The sequence below is a fragment of the Pezoporus flaviventris genome, unplaced genomic scaffold (genome assembly GCF_033815535.1).
Source record: "Pezoporus flaviventris isolate CSIRO_AGI_PZ_B2104156 unplaced genomic scaffold, CSIRO_AGI_Pfla_v1 ptg000188l, whole genome shotgun sequence".
Lineage (NCBI taxonomy): Eukaryota > Metazoa > Chordata > Aves > Psittaciformes > Psittacidae > Pezoporus > Pezoporus flaviventris.
The window spans coordinates 1,578,376-1,601,563 of NW_026892736.1; the positions used below are offsets into that span (position 1 = coordinate 1,578,376).

Consider the following 23,188-nt stretch of genomic DNA (forward strand, 5'->3'; position numbering starts at 1 on the left):
ACGGGAGAGATTTCCTTATTGGGACTCCCTAGCCTACATCCTGAGTCCATATATGGGCATTTACGTCACGGCAGCCTCACTGGGGACTCCAGAAATGGCTGCGGCGGAAGGTCGGAGCAGCCCCGCTGCAGCTATAAAGGGAGCGCAGGGGAGGCAGAGCCGGGCGTCCGCTCGGGCTGCCGCTGCTGCCTGCCCCTGCCCGGCCCCCGGGACCTGATACCGCCCCCTCCCTCCATCACCCGGGGGTGCAGCATCGCTGCCCGCACCCGGCCCCGGCATCCCCCCCATTGCCACAAGCATCCCGGAGCATCCCTGGCATCTACGCCGAGCACCCCCCCCCCCCCCCCCGCCCCGGCTCGGTCCGGGTACCCCAAGCACCCCCCTGCTCGCCCTGAGCATCCCTCTCCTTCCCTTGAGCATCCCTTTATTCCCCCCGAGCATCCCCTTATTCCCCCTTAGCATCCTCCTTCTCCCTTGAGCATCCTCCTGCTCCCTCCGAGCTCGCTCCAGCCCGGCACCCCCCCCCCCTCCTCCCCGCTCCGGCCGTGCTTCCAAAGGAGATGCTCAACGTTATGGATTTTTCCTGCTCGGATCCTCTTTACTCCAAATACGAGGAAAGCTGCGAGCTGAAACCCGGCGACCTGCAAGGCTTGGGGCAGGCTGAGCAGCAACTCCTGGCAGAAGGCGATTTCCTCGGAGGTAAGGACCGGAGGAGGCCGGGCAGGGATGAGGGATCCAGCTGGGAGTGGGAGCTGCAGCCAGGAAACGGGAATCTTTCCCCTCTCTATCCCCCTAGTCCTTGGATAGGGGTTCAACAGCCCCCCACTATCCATGGGGGGCTCCTGCTGGGGAAGGGGGGTGAAGCCCAGGTCTCTCCATGCATCCCTGGGGACCCGTCTAGGATGGGGACCTCGCAGTGACGCAACATCAGCATCCCGCTGTTCCCCTGTATTCCCCCCCCCAGCCCTGCATCCCAGCATCCCTGTAACCATGGTCCCTCTGTGTCCTCAGGTGAGGTGCTGGGCACCCCGATGAGTGGTGGGGCTGTGGATTACTCCCTGCTGGGCAGCCAGCCCTCCCCTTCGCTCAGCTACACCGGCAGCTTCTTCATCAAAGCGGTACCGGAGCATCCCCAGGACCAGGAATCCCTCTTCAACCTGATGTCAGGGATCCTGGGCATCTCCCCCTTCGCCTCCTCCGAGGGCCACCAAAGGCATCTGGATGCTCTTTATCCATGTCCCGATGTGGCTCAGAGCCAGCTGGACCTTTATCCTAACTGCCAGCCGGAAATGAACGGATCCACCCAAACCCCATTCCCGGAGCAGGGCTACGGCAGCTTCCCCACTCCGGATGCTGCTCAACCCCTGCAGGCACAGCCCACCTTGGGAAACACCTCCCAGTGCTTCTTCCAACCCAAGCTCCTGGACAGCAAGCAGGACATCAAGCTGCCCTCTGGCTCCCCACCCCTGGACAAGTTTAAAGCCTCCTGCACCCAATGGGAGCCCATCACCCAGCATCAGGCCTACTTGCCCTCTGGTTACCCATCTCCCGAAGCGTTCCCAGCTGGAGAAAGCAGCCAGGGGCTATTCCATCCACTGGGCTCCAAGATGGAGAGCGTCTTGTCCGTGAGCTGCCAGTCAGAGCTCGGCAGCCTGGCAGAGGATGCTCCCTGCTTCGGGACCCATCTGGGCTTCGGCTGCGAGCCAGAGAACTTCCCGGCCGACACCAAGATCCACAACCTCCCTCCTCCCTTGATCCCGGAATTCGACGCTTCCTTAACCCAGCCCGAAGTCCTGCCGGCGCTGATGAGCTCCGCCGAGCTCCTCCATCCTCATCCCTCTCCCTCTGTCCCCAGCACGGACTTTTTGGGCCACGCCACCTCTTCCTCCATCCCTTCCCTGCTTCCCCCCACCCCTCCCGCCTTGGCCGAGCCCAAGAAGAAGACTCGCCGGACCAAGTGCTCTTCCAAATGCTTCTGCCCCAAGCCCCACGAGAAAGCGTTCGCCTGCCCCGTGGAGAACTGCATCCGGAGCTTCGCCCGCTCGGATGAGCTCAACCGGCACCTCCGCATCCACACGGGCCACAAACCCTTCCAGTGCCGCATCTGCCTGCGGAACTTCAGCCGCAGCGACCACCTCACCACCCACATCCGCACCCACACGGGCGAGAAGCCCTTCTCCTGCGACACCTGCGGGCGCCGCTTCGCCCGGAGCGACGAGAAGAAGCGCCACAGCAAGGTGCACCTCAAGCAGAAAGCCCGCACCGAGGAGAAGCTCAAGGGCTTGGGGTTCTTCTCGGTGGGGCTCTCCTTCGGGACGCTCTGAGAGCCCGGCGCTGGGACGCGGCGCTTCCCGACGTTCCCCCGAGCCTCTCGTGGGAGAGCCGGGGTTGGGACCATCCCGCTCCTGGAGAAGAGGATGGCGAAGGAGCGGGCCCGTGGTGGGATGCAGAGGGGCGCGCGGGAGGTGGATGTGGTGCCACGGCGCTGGACCGAGGTGGGGATGCGGCAGCTTCGATGCCCCGGAGCCGTCTCCAAACTGCAGGGACTGAGTGGTTTTTATTGCTCCTGTTCCAAGGGCAGGGGGAGGAAATGAAAACCCATGGACAGAAAGAAATGGGTTTTATACCCCCGGACCCATGGACCATGTGTGTTTGGAGCGACCTGACTGGGGTTCCCCCCTGCCAGCACTTTACAGGATGCTCCTGATGGGTTATTTACCACCCAGCACAGCAGCACCGACCCTTTCTCCCAAAGGAGGGAGATGCCAGCAGGCTCCAGCAGCCGGTGCCTGATGGTCCCTTTGGAAAGGTGATGTCATTATCATGATTATTATTGCTGTTATTATGATCCTGTTTGTAAATGGGAAAAAGCCTCTATCGGGATGAGAAAATCCTGTCTATTTTTCTAATTAAAGATTTGAGCTGATCCAAGACCTCTCTGCCTTGTTCCTGCCTTTGTGTCCCGTTTAGCAGCCGATGCCGGTGGGATTTCCATTGCTTTGGACCTCTCCTATGGGGAGAAAGGTGCTTAAATAGTTAGCAGAGAGAGGAAAATCAATCAGAGCAGTGGGGGGGTGGGGGGTTGTGGCCCTCATCCCGAGCATCCCAAATCCCCTCGGTGGATGGCTTATCCCAGGAGAAGGGTCTTGTCCCGGCACAGAGCGGGGAAGGGATCCCCGCTCCCGGCTCATGAGTCCCTTACAGAAAACAGGGCCGTGGCTCTGGGTTTATTCCAATAGGAACAAACCCTGGAGGGATCTGCCCTACTTGGATCCAGAGCCATGGGGTTCACTGGGGGGACCCCAAATCCCAGCCCGGAGCCTCCATTCTGGTCCCTCCATGTGTCCTTAGCAGGCTTCTCCTGCAGGAAACGGGGGGGGGGTGGATACAGCCCCTGCTCCCCATCTTCAACCTGGCACATCCCCAGGGCTGGAGGGGATCCAGGCACCATCAGGCTGGACATTTGCTCCCTCCCTTTTGGCAGGTTCAAGAGCCAAGAGACGCCTGTTCCCTTCCCCTGGGAACATCCAGCGGCACGGGAGATGTCGCAGCTCATGAGATGCAGGGAATAGAGGCAGGGAAACTGAGGCAGGGAAGGGGCATGGCTGGAAACCTGCTCTCTCCAACAGGTTTTGTCCCTTGGAGAGGGGGGATCTGTCCCCAGCCATGTTATGGAGGAAAGGGGGGGGTCTCCTTGCCTTGTCCCCCGGTGTCCCCCAGCCCTTTGCCAACACATGGACTGGAGCATCCCAGGGTTAAATCCCATTTATACCGTTATCCCAGCAGAATCCAATGCCCTGAACGGGGCTTGATGTGGGCTGGGAGGACCCCATGGAGCTGGGGTGGGAAGCTGGGCGGGGGATGTGAGGCCCCCAAGGGACAGGATGGGATGCGATGGGATGGGGAAAGGATTCAGCAGGAGACCTGGATGAGGGGTAAATCCTGACTGTCCTTACAAGAGCTCACACCTCTGATGGCACCCAAGGGTGCTGGTGCCCCACCAGCCCCATGCATTGCCGGCCCCAGCAGCTGAACCACCCCATGTGTGTGGTACGTGATCCCGAGCAAGGACCACTCCATGGGATGCAGATGAGCCCAGGCACCAAAAAAGAGCCTTTTCCTGGGGGGGGACGGACACCCACCCACACACACACACTCCAGATATCGTTCCCAGGGACTCAGCACCCAGGTTTGCTTTGGGAAGAGGACAGATTCTGGGCACCTCTCCATGGGACATCAGCTCGTGTCAGCAGCAGACAGCCCTGCTTCCCCTCGCCGCTCGCCATGCATCATGCATGAGGCCTTTATTAATACCCCTCTGGAAGTGCATCTATTATTGATGCTGAGCCTGAGAGCTCTGAGAGGCTCCAGCCCTCGCCCTCTGCTCCCATCACAGCAGCGGTTCCTGGGGTGGGATGGGGCTGAGGGGAGGATCAGGGGTACCCTGAACCCCAGGGATGGGGATGAACCACTTGAGCCCAGGCCAGCAGCATCCTGGCCCCAAACATCTTCCCTCGTGTCCACATCAGAGATAAGAACACATCAGTACTGGGCTGCCTTTGGCACTGGGGACCAAGCTGAGGTGCTCAGGGACTGGATCAGGACCAAGCCAAGGATTAAACCAGGGACCAAGGTGCTTGAGGACTCAACCAGGACCAGGACAGGGATTAAACCAGGTTGCGTAGGGACTGGATCAGGACCAAGCCAGGGTGCTCAGAAGCTGGATTAGGATGAAGCCTGGATGCTCAAGGGACTGGATCAAGACCAAGCCAGGTTTCTTGGGGACCAAGCCAGGGATGAAGCCAAGGTACGTGGAGATTCAGTCAGGACCAAGGCAGGGATTAAGACAGGGATTAGATCAGAACTCAACCAGGGACCAAGTCTGGATGCTCAGGGATTGGATCAGGACCAAGCCAGGGACCAACCCAGGGTGCTTGGGGACTGGATCAGGATGAAGCCAGGATGCTCAAGCACCAGAACAGGACCGAGGAAGGGATTAAACGAGGGTGATCAGGGATCAGATCAGGACCAAGGCAGGGACCAAGCCATGGTGGTCAGGGGCTGGATCAGGATGAAGCCAGGGGCCAAACTGTGGTGCTTGTTGACTGGATTGGAATGATGCTGCATTCTTGGGGACTGGATCAGGACCAAGCCAGGGTGCTTGGGGACCAGCTGGGGACCAAGCCAGGAACCAAGCCAAGGAACTCAGGGGCTCAGTCAGGATTAACCCAAGGCAATCAGAGACCAGATCAGGGCCAAGACAGGGACCAAGCTCGGATGCTCAGAGACTGGGTCGGGACCAAGCCAGAATCCCTGCAGCTGTGGGTCCAGCCTGGGATGGGGAAAGAGCGATGCAGACACCCCCCATCCAGGGGGATGCTCCGGGATGATTCCAGACGGGGGCTGCCAGGGGCAGGAGGGGACTGATGGGGACAAAGGGGTACGGGTAGGGACAAGGGGGTTCTGTGGGGCCGGGTAGATGCGGGCTGAGGCTGCCGCATGGCAGCAGGGCCGGCGGAGCGCCCGCGGTGTTCGTGGGGACGCAGGCAGAGGGAGCTGTGAGGGAGGAAAAGCGACGGAGAGAAACAGCCCGGGCTGGGGCTGCAAAGGAGGAGGAGGAGGAGGAGGAGGAGGCGGCTGCCAGCGCTCGCCCTCCCTCCCTCCTTCCCTCCATCCCTCCCTCCTCGCCCCTTCGCCATGCAGAGCCCCCCCTGAGCCCCGCAGCCCCGGGGACCCTCTGTCCCCAGGGTGCCCCAGCATCCCTCATCCTCCCCCCGGCGCCTTCAGCCTCTGCTCTCTTCCTCCTCGTCCTCGTCCTCCTCCTCCCGCAGCCACCACCCTCCCTCCCTCCCCAGGGCCTGGCTGGCATGGAGGTGCTGGCCGCAGGGAGCCGGATGCTTCCAGCCATTCCTGCCTCCCTCCCGGGCCGCATCCCTCCCGAACCACATCCCTCTTTCCCGACAAAGCCCTGAGCCTCCTCCTTTGTGCGGGTGTTGGGGTGTGCGTGGTCCAGCCCCCATCCCGTATCCCCGCGGCTCGCTCGGTGCTGGAAGCAGGAGGGATGCTGCCATCAGAGGAGCCAAGCGCGGGAGCTCGGCGCCCAGCACCAGGTACGGGGCGAAGCAGGATGCTCATGGGGAGGTGGTGGCTTGTCCCCAGGCTGCTCCTCGCCATGGACCACTGGGGAGCAGGGGGGGGATGCGGTGGGGACAAAGCCGCTGCCATGGGGCGAGGAGGGACCCGCTGCTCCTCGCTGCAGGTGCTGGGGGATGGATGCATCCCGGTTTTCCATGCGAGCCTCCCTGCACCTCTCCCATCGTGGTGCCTCCACCCCGCAGCAGCCTCAGCCGGGGAAGGATGGGGACCAGCGGGAACGGGGAGCATCCGCCACCCGGCATCATCCTCCACCACCACCACCCCTCTTTTCCATCCTCCCCTACCCTCTTCCAGCAGGCGGGAATGGTGATGCCTGCTGATGCTATATTTTGGGGGCTTGGAGGCAGGAAAACTGCTAAACAATGCACGGAGAGGATCCATGATGAAGCGCAGGTAGCGGCGCCGGAGCAGCCCGGGAATGCTGCAATCTCCCGGCAGCCGGGAGCGTTTTCCCGGCTCCGGATGCGGGTGGGATTTAATCGTGGGGCTGCCGTAGTAATGACTCCGCTAATAATGCCCTTCAATCCCGGTCGTGGCTGGGGATGGGAGAGGTTTACGGTGAGGATAGAACCTGCCTAAGGCAGGGATGGGGCGATGCGAACCTTCGGACCTGCCTTGGATTATGGCTGGGAAACACGGGGCTGAGGCTGAGCAGGAGATGCCGGCAGGGCTCCAGGCCTGAGCTATGGGTGGCCGGATGCTGTGGCCCCATCCCCATGGTGGAAAAGCGCTTTCTCATCCCATCGGCAGCAGCTGAAGTTGCCGGTGGTGCTTTGTGTGTGCCGGGTGCTGGGGGTTAAGGTGTGAGGCTGTTTTGTAACCCCAAAACACAGCCAGGCGCTTCCAGCTTTCCTTCCACCGCATCCCAGCTCTGGTTTTCCATGGATTTCTCGCCTTTACTGTTCTTTCCCTTTAAAATGGTTTCCCAAAGCCTCCTGGCCTGGTTGTGCTCACTGAGGAGGTGCTGAGCTATGGGGATGAGCAGGGATGGAGGTTTCGGGGTGGTGGAGTGCTCACCAAGGATGGGGGCTGTGGAGTGCAGGGGGGGCCTCAAAGGGGTTTTGGGATGGTGGGAAGAGCCCTTTGAGGGATACTGCAGAGGGATGAGGAAGGGATGCTCCCACCCATGGGTGCTGGTGGTGTTTTGGGGTGAAGGCATTGCAGGGATGCACTCCAACGTGTGCTTGTGTCTCCCAGGCTGGAGGAGACCATGGGGACATCCCAAGCTCCCATTCCACAAGGGTGGGGGGTTTTCCCCTGCAATGCCATGGAGGATTTGATGATGGGGGGGATAAACCAGGTCCCCAAAGAGACCTTCTTCTGGCTGGGAAGCCACCATGCCCTTGGCATCAGACCACGGGGTCTATGGGGTCCTATAGCCCTGGAGAGGTCACTGATGAGAATGGGAATGAATCCTGTTGTGAGACTGAGCTAGCAGGAATGGGTCACCCTTCGCTTGGAGAAGGGGGCTCCAGACCCAGTGCTGGACACAGGGATGCTCCTGGAGACCCCTCACACTGCAGGGGCTCAGTGAGGGGCGGTTGGCCAAGAAAGGACATGGTCACCCCTCTGTGGGTGCTCAGGGTGGATGGAGGGAGCTTTCCCATGGGATGTCCAGATTCCTTGTGGCTGCATCCTCCTAAATGGTTGTGAACCTTTCCAAGGGCTGGAGTACCTTCTCAATGGGTATAGATCTTGCCAACGGTTATGGATACAGATCTCGCCACTGGTTATGGAGCTTCCCAAGGGTTACACACCTTATACATCTTCCCAAGGGTTGTGAATCTTCCCAAAGGTTGCAAATCTTCCCAAGGGTTGTGGATCTTTCCATAGTTTATGGATATTCCCAAGGGTTGTGGATCCTTCCATAGTTTGTGGATATTCCCAAGGGTTGTGGAGCTTCCCAATTGTTGTGAATATTCCCAAGGGTTGTGGATCCTTCCATAGTTTGTGGATATTCCCAAGGGTTGTGGAGCTTCCCAATTGTTGTGAATATTCCCAAGGGTTGCGGATCCTTCCATAGTTTGTGGATATTCCCAAGGGTTGTGGATCCTTCCATAGTTTGTGGATATTCCCAAGGGTTGTGGATCCTTCCATAGTTTGTGAATATTCCCAAGGGTTGTGGATCCTTCCATAGTTTGTGAATATTCCCAAGGGTTGCGGATCCTTCCATAGTTTGTGGATATTCCCAAGGGTTGCGGATCCTTCCATAGTTTGTGGATATTCCCAAGGGTTGTGGATCCTTCCATAGTTTGTGGATATTCCCAAGGGTTGTGGATCCTTCCATAGTTTGTGGATATTCCCAAGGGTTGTGGATCCTTCCATAGTTTGTGGATATTCCCAAGGGTTGTGGATCCTTCCATAGTTTGTGGATATTCCCAAGGGTTGCGGAACCTTCCATAGTTTGTGGATATTCCCAAGGGTTGTGGATCCTTCCATAGTTTGTGGATATTCCCAAGGGTTGCGGATCCTTCCATAGTTTGTGGATATTCCCAAGGGTTGCGGATCTTCCCAAAGGTTATGGAGCTTCCCAAGGGTCGTGCCTCAATGCAAGGAACATGGGAGGGTGGGACGGAGGCAGCGAGGGGACCAAGAAGCAGGACCAAGGTGCGACTCTTGGTCACCCGCACCCCTCAATCACTGACCCCCATCTCTTCCAGCGCCCGCCACCGCTCGATGCTGACACCCCCCAGCGCCTCCGGACCCCGCTTCCACCCCAGGCCTCCCTCCCCGCCATGCCCCAGCGCACCCACAGCCCCGCCACGGGGGGCTCCGCACCCCACCCCGCGTGCCCCGGGTCCAGCCCTGCCTTGCCATGAGCAGGGTCCCGCGTACCGGGCTGCGTAGCTGAGGGATGGCCTCGCTGGACCTGCCCTACCGGTGCCCGCGCTGCGGGGAGCACAAGCGCTTCCGCAGCCTCTCCTCGCTGCGGGCGCACCTGGAGTACAACCACACCTACGAGACCCTCTACGTCCTCTCCAAGACCAACAGCATCTGCGATGCCGCCGTCTTCCCCTTGGCCGCCGACGGGGCTCTGCTGACGCCGGCCGCGCGCAGGGACTACTTTGAGAGCACCTCCTTCCAAGGCAAGGACCAGCGCTTCTCCTGCGACCTGGTCCCTGCCGAGGAGCTGGAGCCGGCGCCGTCCTCCTCCCCATCGCCGCGCTACGTCCATGAGATCGAGATCCCGCTGACCGAGATCTTCACCCGCAGCAAAGCCGTGGCGCCGGCCCCGACGCCGCCGGCCGCTATGGACAGTGCCTATGAGGAAGGCTTGGCCCGCCTGAAGATCCGCGCCTTTGAGAAGCTGGAGGTGGACAAGCGGCTGGAGAAGCTGACGGAGGAGGTGGAGCAGAAAATCGCGTCCCAGGTGGGACGGCTCCAGGTGGAGCTGGACCGCAAGAGCTCGGAGCTGGAGAAGGCCAAGCAGGAGAGCCTGAGGCTCAGCAGGGAGAAGCAGGAGCTGGAGGACCGGGCGTCTGAACTGTCCCGTCAAGTGGATGTCAGCGTGGAGATGTTGGCCTCCCTCAAGCAGGACCTGGTGCAGAAGGAGCAGGAGCTCACCCGCAAGCAACAGTGAGTCCTTGGTCCTGGTTGAAGGGGGGGGGGGGATTCCATTGGAATGGTGAACCCTGAGGAGCCCATCACCGAACCCTCAGACCAAGTGCTAGGGCACAGTCCCTTTGCCAACGTCCATTGCCATCGTCTGTCATCAGGTTTTGCATCTTCTCCCGTGCAATGTCCACACAGACCTGAGGTCTATAGCTTGGTCACATCATGGCAGACCTGGTCCCATAGCCACCGGTGCCCCCAGGACATGGCCAGGTACATGGGGATGCACATGGCCATCCTCATGTCCTGCCCAGGAACACGGTGGTGGTCACGCTGCTGCAGCCCATCTCTAGCACCAAAGGCTGTCTTCCCAAAACCCTGGGTCATCCCCTCTGGCTCCACACCTGAATTATCCAGCCCGATACAACCTGAGGAATCCCATTGACCTGTCCAATGGGGCCACCTTGGCCCTGCCTAATGCAGGGCTTTTCTCCTAGAAGGAAGATGGGACAGCCCAAGGAGCCCAAATAGACCTCCATTCGCTGTCAGGACCATGGCACTGCCATCCCCATTTTCATCCCATGTTCCCCACTTAACACCCCCTTCCCATCCAGTCCTGCTCCCGAGTTCCCCTCTGGTCAAGCACTGGGCCATTTTGCCATTGTTGATGCTCAAGCAAACCAGACCTTGTTCCTCAGGGGTTTCTTAGCAAAGCTGGAGCGCTCCATAGGGTCAATGAGGAGCACAGTGGGGGACAGTCATGGCCTTGTCTCCATCCTCACCATAGTCAGCGTCTTCACGAATGGCTTTGACTCCAAAATGAGGTTCCCAGGACTGGCTGGTGCTGGGGTGAGCAGTGAGGTGATGCTGGGGTTGGATAAGGGCAATGCCTCTTGGTTTGGATGCATGTGAAGGCTCCTCCAGTTCCAACCCCTGCCACGGGCAGGGACCCCTTCCACTGGAGCAGCTTGCTCCAAGCCCCTGTGTCCAACCTGGCCTTGAGCACTGCCAGGGATGGGGCAGCCACAGCTTCTCTGGGCACCCTGGGCCAGCGCCTCAGCACCCTCACAACGAGGAATTCTATGCATCTTGTTTGGTCCGTGGTGGACCCTGGACACCATTGCCACAAAAAACCCGGAGTTTATGCCCCAAACTGCCTCCTTTTTGTACAGAAACCCCTTGCCTGTCCTCGTCTGTCCCCAGACTCCTCCAGCCACAGTGGCAGAACCAGTTGCCAGGTTGCAGAGGGAGCGTGAGGAGACCTGATGAAAATAGATTCCTTTTCCTATAAACGGGAAAACCATTTCCATCAGCACAGCCAGCTTCGCCCTTCCCAGATCAAACCATTCCCAGCCCCACCAGCTCCAAACCACCACGAGCCCATCGTCCCCAGGGGAGGCTTCTTGCTCCTGGGCTCCGTTTGCTGTGCCAGGAGTGTTTTTCCACCCGGTCCATGGGGATGCGAGAGATGCGGGTGATAACCATCAGCATCACCTTACACGCTGTGCCAGCACCCATTTGCCTTCCAAATCCCCTGGGGCCCCTTGCTGGGAGCCTTCCCAAATCATTCCCGAGGAGCTCCCAGGTTCACCCTGCAAATGGCAGGTTGGGGGGTAACTAATTAGTAATTAAATGGCAATCAAGAAGCAGCAAAGGGAATTGTGTCACTGAGGGCTGCTCTCTGCCTCCTTCACACTCCAGTGCATATTGGTGTGGCTGGGTGTGCAAGGTTGGGTGTGCAGGGTTGGGTGTGCAGGGTTGGGTGTGCAAGGTTGGGTGTGCAAGGCTGGGTGTGAATGGTTGGGTGTGCAGGGTTGGGTGTGCATGGCTGGGTTTGAATGGTTGGGTGTGCAAGGTCGGGTGTGCAAGGCTGGGGGTGAATGGTTGGGTGTGCATGGTTGGGTGTGCAAGGTCGGGTGTGCAGGGTTGGGTGTGCAAGGTTGGGTGTGCATGGTTGGGCATGCATGGTTAGGTGTGCAAGGTTGGGTGTGAAAGGTTGGGTGTGCATGGTTGGGCGTGCATGGTTGGGTGGGCAGGGTTGGGTGTGCAAGGTTGGGTGTGCAGGGTTGGGCGTGCAAGGTTGGGTGTGCAAGGTTGGGTGTGCATGGTTGGGTGTGCAAGGTTGGGTGTGCAGGGTTGGGTGGGCATGGTAGGGTGTGCATGGCTGGGTGTGCAAGGTTGGGTGTGCAGGGTTGGGTGTGCAAGGCTGGGTGTGAATGGTTGGGTGTGCATGGTTGGGTGTGCAGGGTTGGGTGTGCAGGGTTGGGTGTGCAAGGTTGGGTGTGCAAGGTTGGGTGTGCAGGGTTGGGTGTGCAAGGTTGGGTGTGCAAGGTTGGGTGTGCAGGGTTGGGTGTGCAAGGTTGGGTGTGCAGGGTTGGGTGTGCAAGGTTGGGTGTGCAGGGTTGGGTGTGCAAGGTTGGGTGTGCAGGGTTGGGTGTGCAGGGTTGGGTGTGCAAGGTTGGGTGTGCAGGGTTGGGTGTGCAAGGTTGGGTGTGCAAGGTTGGGTGTGCAGGGTTGGGTGTGCAAGGTTGGGTGTGCAGGGTTGGGTGTGCAGGGTTGGGTGTGCAAGGTTGGGTGTGCAAGGTTGGGTGTGCAGGGTTGGGTGTGCAAGGTTGGGTGTGCAAGGTTGGGTGTGCAAGGTTGGGTGTGCAGGGTTGGGTGTGCAAGGTTGGGTGTGCAAGGTTGGATGTGCAAGTTTGGGTGTGCAAGTTTGGGTGTGCAAGGTTGGGTGTGCAGGGTTGGGTGTGCAGGGTTGGGTGTGCAGGGTTGGGTGTGCATGGTTGGGTGTGCACAAGACAGACACGAGGAGCTGTGCTTGTGCACCTTCAGGGGTTCATGGATGCCAAGATAAGGTGTGAGAGCGGTCGTGCACGTGTGTGTGCGCACCATTGGCTGTGTGGGTGGTTTTGGGTGCGTATGCAACCGACCGTACATGTGTCTGCCCGTGCACGTGCATCGGGGTCTACATCTGCATTCGTGTTTCCATGGTGCCCATGCACGTGGGCTGGCTCTGCGCACGCATGGGGTGCACTTGTGGGGGTGCACGGTGGCTGTGTGCTGTGTGCACCCTAATGTGGGCACGCAGGGTGGGATGGGGCCACACCAGGTCAGTGAGCTGCTGGCAGTGTCCAACGCAGAGCTGGGGGTGGTTTGGGGGCTGAGTTGGGTTTAAGGACTTCAAGCTGCCCTTAAGGTGTTTCCTTTAAGTCTGCCCCAAATGGGGGCCATGCACCTCTATCCTCCCACCACAGCATCATAGCATCCTATGCTGGTTTGGGTTGGAAGGGACCTTAAATCCCATCCAGCTCCAAACCATGCCGCGAGCAGGGACCCCTTCCACTGGAGCAGCTTGCTCCAAGCCCCTGTGTCCAACCTGGCCTTGAGCACTGCCAGGGATGGGGCAGCCACAGCTTCTCTGGGCACCCTGTGCCAGCGCCTCAGCACCCTCCCAGGGAAGAGCTTCTGCCTAAGAGCTCATCTCAGTCTCCCCTCGGGCAGGTTCAAGCCATTCCCCTTGTCCTATCATCACCCCCTTCCCTCCACTCCATTGCACTCAAGAGCCTCCAGTCCTGGGAGCACTGCTCACCCAGGCAAAGGATGTCATCCACCCCCAAAACAAGGTGCCAGCATCCCCCTGCTTGCCTGCAGCACCCCTTAGTCCCTGCTCTGCCCCAGCCCATGCCCAGGACCCATCCAGCCCGACCCAGGCTAACGACGAGCGGTCCAGACGCGCACAAGCAGGGCCCTTCCTCTCGCACCCCGTGCATGGAGGTGCTCAGCAGGGATGTAGGGGATGGGCCGGGGGTGTCACCCACTGCTCCCCCCCACACCCCACCCCGCACAGGGAGGTGCTGCAGATCGACCAGTTCCTGAAGGAGACGGCGGCGCGCGAGGCCAACGCCAAGGTGCGGCTGCAGCGCTTCATCGAGGAGCTGCTGGACCGCGCCGACCGCGCCGAGAAGCAGCTCCAGATCATCAGCAGCAGCTGCGGCACCACCCCCAACGGCAGCCTGGGCCGCTGCGGCACCCCCGGCACCAAGGTCCCCCCCAGGGCGCTCCCTGCACGGGCACAGGTACCCCCTCACCACCACCGCCACCACTGCTGCGGGTGGATGGAGAGGGCTGGGTGGGGAAGGGTCGGGGTGCCCGCGTGGGTGCTATGGGGAAATGGAGGGTCCTGGAGGGGGGGATGCGAAAGGGAGGTTGCTTCTTGGTGGTTTCCGTGGTGAGCGTGGGCAAGGTGGTTCTATGGGATGATAGAATCATGGAATGGCTTGGAAGGGACCTTGAGATCACCCAGCTCCAACCCCTGCCACGGGCAGGGACCCCTTCCACTGGAGCAGCTTGCTCCAAGCCCCTGTGTCCAACCTGGCCTTGAACACTGCCAGGGATGGGGCAGCCACAGCTTCTCTGGGCACCCTGTGCCAGCGCCTCAGTAAAGAACTTCTGCCTTAGGTCTAACCTGAACTTCCCCTGTTTCAGTTTGAATCCATCACCCCTTGTCCTATCACTGCAGTCCCTAATGAAAAGTCCCTCCCCAGCATCCTTGTAGCCCCCTTCAGACACTGGAAGCTGCTCCGAGGTCTCCACGCAGCTTCTCTTCCCCAGGCTGAACAGCCCCAGTGTTCTCAGCCTGCCCCCATATGGGCAGTGCTCCAGCCCCTCATCACCCTTGTGGCCCTCCTCCAAGATGCTCCTCTGCATCCCATTTGGGTTTAGCCTCACCCCAAACCACATCAGGCCCAGGGTGCGTTATCAGGGTTGTCTCCCTTGGCTGCACCACTGGGTTTCACCACTTTGGCTCCTCTTGCCCATCTCCCCACAGAGAGACCGGCACCCAGGGCCAGGGGTGGCCGCGCATGGTCCTTACGGTGTGTCCAACCAGCGCTCCTCCTCCAGCACCGGGTGAGTGCCCCTGGGTCGTTCCTGACTGGAATCCTAATGGGATGCTCCGGGTTTTGGTGGGCGTCCCGGGAAGGGGACGCACGCCCTGGGGAGCGCTGAGGTTGAGCATCTCCATCCTGCAGGGCCTCAAGCCGGGCGAAAGCCGTGTCACAGAGCTCGGGCTGCTACGACAGCGACAGCGCGGAGCCGTGCCCCACGGACGACACCGCGGACGGGCACCCCTACCCCACACGGGACGGCGGCCGGGGCTCGGGGCTGCGCCGTCAGGCCATCCAGAACTGGCACCGCCGGCCCTACCGCAACAGCACCGAGGGCGAGGAGGGAGACGTGTCCGACGTGGGCTCCCGCACCACCGAGTCCGAGGCCGAGGGATGGGAGCCGGAGGCACCCGGATCCGCCGCATCCCGACCCACCGGCAGCTGCCGGCTCACGGGTGAGGCGCAATGGGGTCTGCTGGTGGGGTGGGAGGATGGGAGGTGAGGGATGCGGGTGGACGCGCAGAGCATCCCTTCATCCAAAGGAGCGTGACCAGCAGGGAGAAGGAGGTGATCCTGCCCCTCTGCTCTGCTCTCGTGAGACCTCACCTGGAGCATTGTGTGCAGTTCTGGTGTCCTCAACATAAAAAGGACATGGAACTGTTGGAACAAGTCCAGAGGAGGCCACGAGGATGATCAGGGGCTGGAGCACCTCCTGTATGAAGACAGGCTGAGAAAGTTGGGGCTGTTCAGGCTGGAGAAGAGAAGGCTGCGTGGAGACCTCAGAGCAGCTTCCAGTGTCTGAAGGGGGCCTATAGGGATGCTGGGGATGGACTCTTCATTAGGGACTGTAGTGACAGGACAAGGGGTAACGGGTTCAAACTGAAACAGGGGAAGTTTAGATTGGATCTAAGGAGGAAATTCTTTCCTGTGAGGGTGCTGAGGCACTGGAATGGGTTGCCCAGGGAGGTTGTGAATGCTCCATCCCTGGCAGTGTTCAAGGCCAGGTTGGATGAGGCCTTGGGTGCCATGGTTTAGTGTGAGGTGTCCCTGCCCATGGCAGGGGGTTGGAACTGGATGATCTTCAGGTCCTTTCCAACCCTAACCATTCTATGATTCTATGATTCATCATCCTCCAACAGTGGCCACTGATGGATGTCCCGCAGCCAGGACCGAGGGGGCCGGGGGCAAAGTGGGGTGGCTGGAGAGGGGCAGCCCCGGGCACTCCAGTGAGGTGATCAGCCCCGAGATCCTCAAGATGCGGGCAGCTCTCTTCTGCATCTTCACCTACCTGGACACCAAGACCCTGCTGCGGGCGGCCGAGGTGTGCAAGGACTGGAAGTTCGTGGCCCGGCACCCGGCCGTGTGGACACGGGTGCTGCTGGAGAACGCCAGGGTGTCCTCCAAGGTACCGGGGATGGGAGAGACCGTTCCTCTAGGATCACAGAGCGGTTGGGGCTGGGAAGGGCCTTCAGGTCATCCAGTTCCATCTAGAATGGTGCTGAGCGAGCGTCTCGCTGGTGGTGATTGTGGTGGTGTTATGGTCACGGCCACACGCGGCTGTGTGCCAGCACTGGTGGCTGGATGTGTTGCATGCTCACATGTGCATGCTTGTGGGCATGGGCTCACATGTACACGTGCTTTTGTCATACATGTGATTTGCACACAGCGTTTCCACATACATATGGCACGTGTGTGCGTGCAGAAATGCCTGTACGTGTGTGCATGTGCCAGGGATGGGTGGTTTGAGACATGCTGAGGGCATCCCTCATCAGTGACGGCCACCCCTGTCCCCCCAGTTCCTGGCCATGCTGTCCCAGTGGTGCACCCAGATGCATTCCCTCACCCTCCAAAACCTCAAGCCACGGCAGCGAGGGAAGAAGGAGAGCAAGGAGGATTACATGAAGAGCACACGGTGAGTCCTGGGCATCCTCCTCACACAGCCGGAGCCACTGCTCCTCAGGGACGATGATGCTCTGCGAGTCCCAGCATCCCGTTTCCGCTGATGGATGCCCATGGACCAACTCCTGCTGTGGGGTTTGGGTGTCCTGGAGCCCCACATCCCCTGACCCTGCTGCTATTCCCACCAGGGGCTGCCTGGAAGCCGGGCTCGAGTCCCTGCTGAAGGCGACGGGCAGCAACCTGCTCATCCTGCGCATCTCGCACTGCCCCAACGTGCTGACGGACCGGTCGCTGTGGCTGGCGAGCTGCTACTGCCGGGCCCTGCAGGCGGTCACCTACCGGTAAGGGGGGCACCAGCATCGCCCCTTGTTACCCTGGGGTCCTGTGGTTCCTTGGCTGGGAACATCCATGGGATAGGATTGTAGAATCATGGAATGGTTTGGGTTGGAAGGCAGCTTAAAGCTCCTCCAGCTCCAACCCCTGCCACAGGCAGGGACCCCTTCCACTAGACCAGCTTGCTCCAAGCCCCTGTGTCCAACCTGGCCTTGAGCACTGCCAGGGATGGGGCAGCCACAGCTTCTCTGGGCACCCTGTGCCAGCGCCTCAGTAAAGAACTTCTTCCTTACATCTAACCTGAACTTCCCCTGTTTCAGTTTGAACCCATCACCCCTTGTCCTGTCACTACAGTCCCCAATGAAGAGTCCTTCCCCACCATCCCTATAGGCCCCCTTCAGATACTGGAAGACTGCTCTGAAGTCTCCACACAGCCTTCTCTTCTCCAGGCTGAACAGCCCCAACTTCCTCAGCCTGTCTTCATACAGGAGGTGCTCCAGCCCCTGAGCATCCTCGTGGCCTCCTCTGGACTTGTTCCAACAGCTCCATGTCCTTCTCATGCTGAGGACCCCAGAACTGCACACAGTGCTGCAGGTGGGGTCTCACCAGAGCAGAGCAGAGCAGAGGGGCAGGATCACCTCCTTCTACCTGCCGATGTGCTGGGACTGCTCTGCTTCCCATCCCCATTCCCTGTCAGAACACAGCCCATCAGGCCAGGTGTGAAGGATCCACCTTTCCATGTGTCCCCAGAGCAAGCCATCCTCCCAACTCTCATCCTCTTCTGGCATGTTCCCATGCAGGTGTTTCCCTTCCAGCTCCATTCCCACCATCCCGGTACCATTCCCACCTCATCCGGAGTCATCAGCGGGGTCTTGGTGTGGGGACACTGCTTTGTGTTAGAGAAGAGGTGCACCAACACCAGGCCCCGGTGAGGTCCTACCTGACTGCTACCCCTTAAGGAAGGCTTCTAATGGGGAGAAGAGACCTTGGGGTCCTTGGAACAGCTCTGCCACAGGATTGCTAAGACCCACCCTGGACACCAGGATCATGATGCAGGTCCTTGAGGAGAGATCTCTGGCTGCTCCTTGGTCTTGGCCACCTCCAGAAGAGGCTCTTCCTCCGGTGGAGACAGGATTTACCTTTCCTATACACTCAAGGGGGAGGATCCTTGCTCCCCTGCACCACGTAGATGCCCCCTTGGCATCCATTTGATCTGCAGCTGATGGGTGCCCTGATCCAGCCCAGGATGGAGACTCCTTCAGACATGGCTCTGATGGGGGCATCCCACACCATGATGCAGCCCCGTGCTGCTGGGTTTGACCCCAAGACTCCTCCATCAGCCCTTCCAAGGGCATCGGAGCCGGCTCAAGCTCTCCTGGCACGTTGCTAACCTGTGACTGACTCATGCTCTGATTAACCCAAACACAAGGGGCTCTTGGAAGCTTCTTCAGTGGAGACACGTGCAGCACTCCAGATAACACCCATCGCCTATTTTTAGGTTGCCTCTAGCTTTGAAGTGGGTCATTTGGAGTCGGGAAGCGTGGCCCAGGAGGCAGCTTCACGGCCTGAAAGAGCCTTTGGGCTGGGGGCATCAGGGTGATGCTCTCTGAGCTCTCTCCTCCATTGACTTGGTACTGGAAGCCAACAGTGAAAGCTCCTCTGAGGCAGTGGCAGCACGCCTAAACCTGCACCTCCATGGAGCCAGCAGCACCCATGAGGCCTGTTTGATACCTCCAAAACACAAGGAAGACCCTACAGGACACCTCTGCAGCAACATCTGGCCAAGAGCCACCTACAGACGTGGTGGCGCAACCGCAGAGCTGGTACAAGGCCATGGAGTTACCATCCCTCAGCTGAAACATCCTTAACCACGTCCTGGCACCTTCCCCATCCGGGCTGGGCGGGTGGAGAACGAATCCAACCCAATGGGACCTGCAGGGATTTGCTCTGCAAGGGTACATGGCCTGGCTGGCTCAGTTCCATCACTTGACACCTTTGTATCTGGAAGACTTTGACCTTCACCTTCAGCCAATAACTTCACCTTCAGCCTTACCCCATCCTCAACCTCACCTTCAGGCTCACATCAAACTCACCTTCAACCAACAACCTCACCTTCAACCAACAACCCCACCTTCAACCATCAACCTTCCCTTCAGCCTAACCTCATCTTCAGCCTCACCTTCTTCCATTCTTAGTTGCCATTCCACATCCATAGGCACAATTCCAGACAGAAATGCCTCCAGCCTTCCCGCATGGATCGGTGTTGGGATTGTCTGACCACGGGCTATGAATAACAACCAGATTTGTTCCTCCAGGTGCAGGGAGATGCAGCATCACAGGGGCTGCAGACACAGCCCCCAGGGCAGCATCACTGCCAGTGGGGGCCACCACGTGTCCTCTGTGTTGTTCCAGGAGCGCTACGGACCCTGTGGGTCATGAAGTGATCTGGGCCCTTGGAGCAGGCTGCAGGGACATCATCTCCCTCCAGGTCGCACCTCTGCATCCCTGGTAAGAGCCATGTTAGGAGGAGGCCAGGTTGGAAAGGTCCAGATTTGCTGGAGGGGGGGAAGCTCCTTTGAGGCCAGTTTTGGGGACCAGGACCTCAGTCCCATCCCTCCCTGTCCTGGCTGGGCGGTGATGGGGATAGACACAACCCTGATGAGGCAGGAATGTTTCCAGGGCACTGCTAACACCAGAGATGAAAGGGGAGCCGTGATGGGTGACACTGAACATCAAAGGCTTATCTGAGCTCCTCACTGCTCATGTAACAGCAGCCCTGAAGGGCCTGGATGGCTTTAAACATCGAGTCGCTGCTTAGGGAGATGGCTGCAGTTGTTCTTGTGCTGGAAAAGCATTCTGGGGGGATCAAGATGCTGGTGGATCCCCACCCCACAACGTCTCAGTGCTAAGGGGTTCACGGAGCAGAGCAGGTCACCTCCATGCCATGGGGCTTGCTCGGGGCATTTCTTCTTGTCCTGGGATGGTTGCTGCAGTGTCATGTCCCCCCACAGCCTGGATTGAGGTGCACAGAGGCGGGTGTCTCCTGGCAGGAGAATCATAGAACCATGGAGTGGTTTGGGTTGGAAGGGGCCTTAAAGCTCCTCCAGCTCCAACCCCTGCCACGGGCAGGGACCCCTTCCACTAGAGCAGCTTGCTCCAAGTCCCTGTGTCCAACCTGGCCTTGAACACTGCCAGGGATGGGGCAGCCACAGCTTCTCTGGGCACCCTGTGCCAGCGCCTCAGCACCCTCCCAGGGGTGAGCCCCTGCCTCGTGTCTCATCCCCATCCTCTCCCCGTTCCCAGCCAGCAGCCGACGCGATTCAGCAACCGCTGCCTCCAGATGATCGGGAGGTGCTGGCCCCACCTGCGGGCGCTGGGCGTCGGAGGGGCAGGATGCGGCGTCCAGGGCCTGGCCTCCTTAGGTAGGAGAAGCTCTGCTCGGGGCGGGGGCAAGGGCAAGGGGAAGGGACCTTGCTGGGGGCAGGCTATAACCCTAGGAGATGCCCCATGGGGACCTCTGTGAGGAAACCCACGCCAAGAACCAGGCGTGCACCCTGCCCCTCCTTGGTGCCACCCATCCCTTCTATCACCCCTTTCCCATCAGTGGCCTTATCCCTTCCCTGATGGAATCAACCAGGTTGGAAAAGCCCTTGAAGCTCATCCAATCCAACCAATCCCCAGCACTGCCAAGGCCACCACTAACCCATGGCACTGAGGGCCTCGTCTCCATGGGTTTGGGAACACTTAGGAGGGTTCTTTGTCCTTCCAGCCCGAAACTGCATGCGGCTTCAGGTCCTGGAGCTGGACCACGTGGCGGAGATCAACCAGGAGGTTGCAGCGGAGGTCTGTCGAGAGGGGCTGAAAGGGCTGGAGATGCTGGTGCTGACCTCCACACCGGTCACCCCCAAAGCCCTGCTGCACTTCAACAGTGAGTAGCAATGCCAGGGATGGAGGCAAAGCATCGTCCATTGGCCAAAAGGCCACCAGGTATCCAGGTCCATGAACCAGAGCTTGCCTTCCAGCTGCACCCACAGAACCCAGTGCCAACACTGGGAGTAACGGAGCTCCATGGTGGAAGAGGGGATCCAACAGATCCCTGCCAAGGATGGGTTAAGAAGAGCTGATCTAGCTATGGGCTATAGGAAGATGGAGACCTCAATGTCTCCATTGAATGTAATCAAGGACTCAATGCCTGTGGCACACCTGAGGTTCACCCTCATCCGGGTTTGGAGCCACACCATTTACTGAAGCTGTTTGATAGGAGCCCCTGGGGAAAGAGGCTTGACACCAGCAGCAGGGTCTGTTTGAGGACTGCTCCTGGTGGTCACGCACGTGTGGCTGTGCTTGGACTTGCTGGGAACCATCCTCTGCGTGGAAGAGGAAGGGTTTCCCAAGGGCCATTTGGGATAGGGCAATCAGGGACCAGCTCGGAGAGCACCACCTCCCTACAGGGGTCATCAAAAACGGGTCTCCTCCATCCTCAAGGTGAGGTTTGCCCAGAAGCAGGAGGCCTTGAGGAGCACTGGGCGGGTTTTTGGGTCCATGATGTTTGAGCCGAGCTATGGAGACACCAGGCACTATCTGTACCGCAGGTGTGTGCCGGAACCTGAAGTCCATCGTCGTGCAGGTGGGCATCGTGGACTACTTCAAGGAGCCCCATAGCCCTGAAGCCAAGAAGATGTTTGAGGAAATGGTGAACAAACTCCAGGTAAAGGATGTGAGTCCCAGGTGACCCCCGTGTCACCAGCCCCAGGTCCCCTTGGAGGCCGGGGGCAAACTCATCCACTGCGGTAGCCATTGAATCATCGAGTCACAGAGTGGTTTGTGTTGGAAGGGACCTTAAAGCTCATCCAGTTCCAACCCCTGCCATGCACAGGGATGCCTCAGACAGGCTGAGAGAGCTGGGCTGGGGCAGCCTGGACAAGAGAAGGCTCCTGAAGGGGAGACCTGAGAGCAGCTCCAGTGCCTGAAGGGGCTGCAGGAAAGCTGGAGAGGGGCTTGGGACAAGGGATGTAGGGACAGGCCAAGGGGAATGGCTTGAACCTGCCAGAGGGGAGACTGAGATGAGCTCTTAGGCAGAAGCTCTTCCCTGGGAGGGTGCTGAGGCGCTGGCACAGGGTGCCCAGAGAAGCTGTGGCTGCCCCATCCCTGGCAGTGTTCAAGGCCAGGTTGGACACAGGGGCTTGGAGCAAGCTGCTCTAGTGGAAGGGGTCCCTGCCTGTGGCAGGGGTTGGAGCTGGAGGAGCTTTAAGGTCCCTTCCGACCCAAACTATTCAATGATTCCATGTCCTCCCCCACCAACCCCACTCTTTCCTCCTCTTCCAGGCCCTGAGGAAGAGACCCGGCTTCTCCAAGATCTTGCACATCAAGGTGGAAGGAGGCTGTTAGTCCTTCAGGGAACCACAAAGCACATTCCCAGAGGCTCCGTGAAACCAAACCCACCGTCGCTGCTCATCCGTTGCCGGACCCGGGGCACGGAGACACCGGCTCATGCACAAAGAAACCCTGAACCCTTGCAGGCCTCAGGGACGGGCAACCAGAGCCTGTCCCCAAGGCCAGCTCACGGGCAAAAGGTGCTACTTCAGGACATTTTTGGCTGCCCAAAGAGGCAGGGCTTGTTCCTGGGAGGGAAGATGACTTCGAACCTCCCTTTGTGGCTGCTCATTGCCAAGGATCCTTGTTTGGGGAATGTCTTTCTCTTCAATCTCTGTTTCTGGGGGGGTTTCGGTTGGTTGGTGGTGTGGGAGCTGAGGATGGATCTGCCAAGAGCCCACCGTTGTCAGCATCACGGCTGGACCATCCTTATCCATCCATGGGATGATGGAGGTTGGGTGGGAAGGGGCTGTTCCTCCGGAGGAAACAGTGCTCAGCATTCCTGCAGGATTTCCACTCGTTTCCATGTCCATTTGTGTATCAGAGGGACACCCAAACCCGGGATAACACTGCCCAGAAGCCAGCAGCCACCACAGCACAAGCGCGCGTGGCAGAGCTGCATCCCGGGGCTGTAGGAGCCAGAGGACACCATGGACATGATGGTTCCAGCCTCACCTCCTGCCCACCCAAACCCTCCTGCCAAGGCAATAAACCATCTCCAAAGTCCTCATCCACAAGGAAGCACGGGTCATGCTTCTGTCCCCATCAGCATCCACCGGAGCTCAGAGTCCCACCGGAGCGCGTTGTCCCATGCGGAGTTTGGGACTGGAATGGGGCACCCACATTTGCCATCTCATCGCCTTCCTGAGCAGCCTGAAGGAGAAATCCTGGCCAAACTGCCCTGACGTCCAAAGCTGCTGTGAAAGCACCAACCCAACTGCCCTGTAGATCCTTTACCTATGGCCACAGCTGGGTTTTCATCCCTCTTTGTT

General features: G+C 59.5%; 2 protein-coding genes across 2 annotated transcripts; both read left to right on the forward strand.

The window, feature by feature from the left end:
* The first annotated feature begins 344 nt into the window (after nt 1-344).
* On the forward strand, nt 345-2,394 carry EGR4 (early growth response 4). The gene is made up of 2 exons (XM_061441036.1): nt 345-699; nt 1,012-2,394. Exons 1-2 carry the CDS (start codon nt 561-563, stop codon nt 2,322-2,324), a joined length of 1,452 nt encoding a protein of 483 aa, XP_061297020.1. The 5' UTR covers nt 345-560; the 3' UTR covers nt 2,325-2,394.
* Nucleotides 2,395-5,595: 3,201 nt separating this feature from the next.
* Nucleotides 5,596-23,188, forward strand: FBXO41 (F-box protein 41). The gene is made up of 13 exons (XM_061440972.1): nt 5,596-6,110; nt 8,817-9,732; nt 13,553-13,781; nt 14,534-14,613; nt 14,736-15,046; nt 15,731-15,996; nt 16,388-16,503; nt 16,679-16,831; nt 19,236-19,331; nt 20,127-20,245; nt 20,593-20,751; nt 21,416-21,531; nt 22,149-23,188. Exons 2-13 carry the CDS (start codon nt 9,011-9,013, stop codon nt 22,209-22,211), a joined length of 2,430 nt encoding a protein of 809 aa, XP_061296956.1. The 5' UTR covers nt 5,596-6,110; nt 8,817-9,010; the 3' UTR covers nt 22,212-23,188.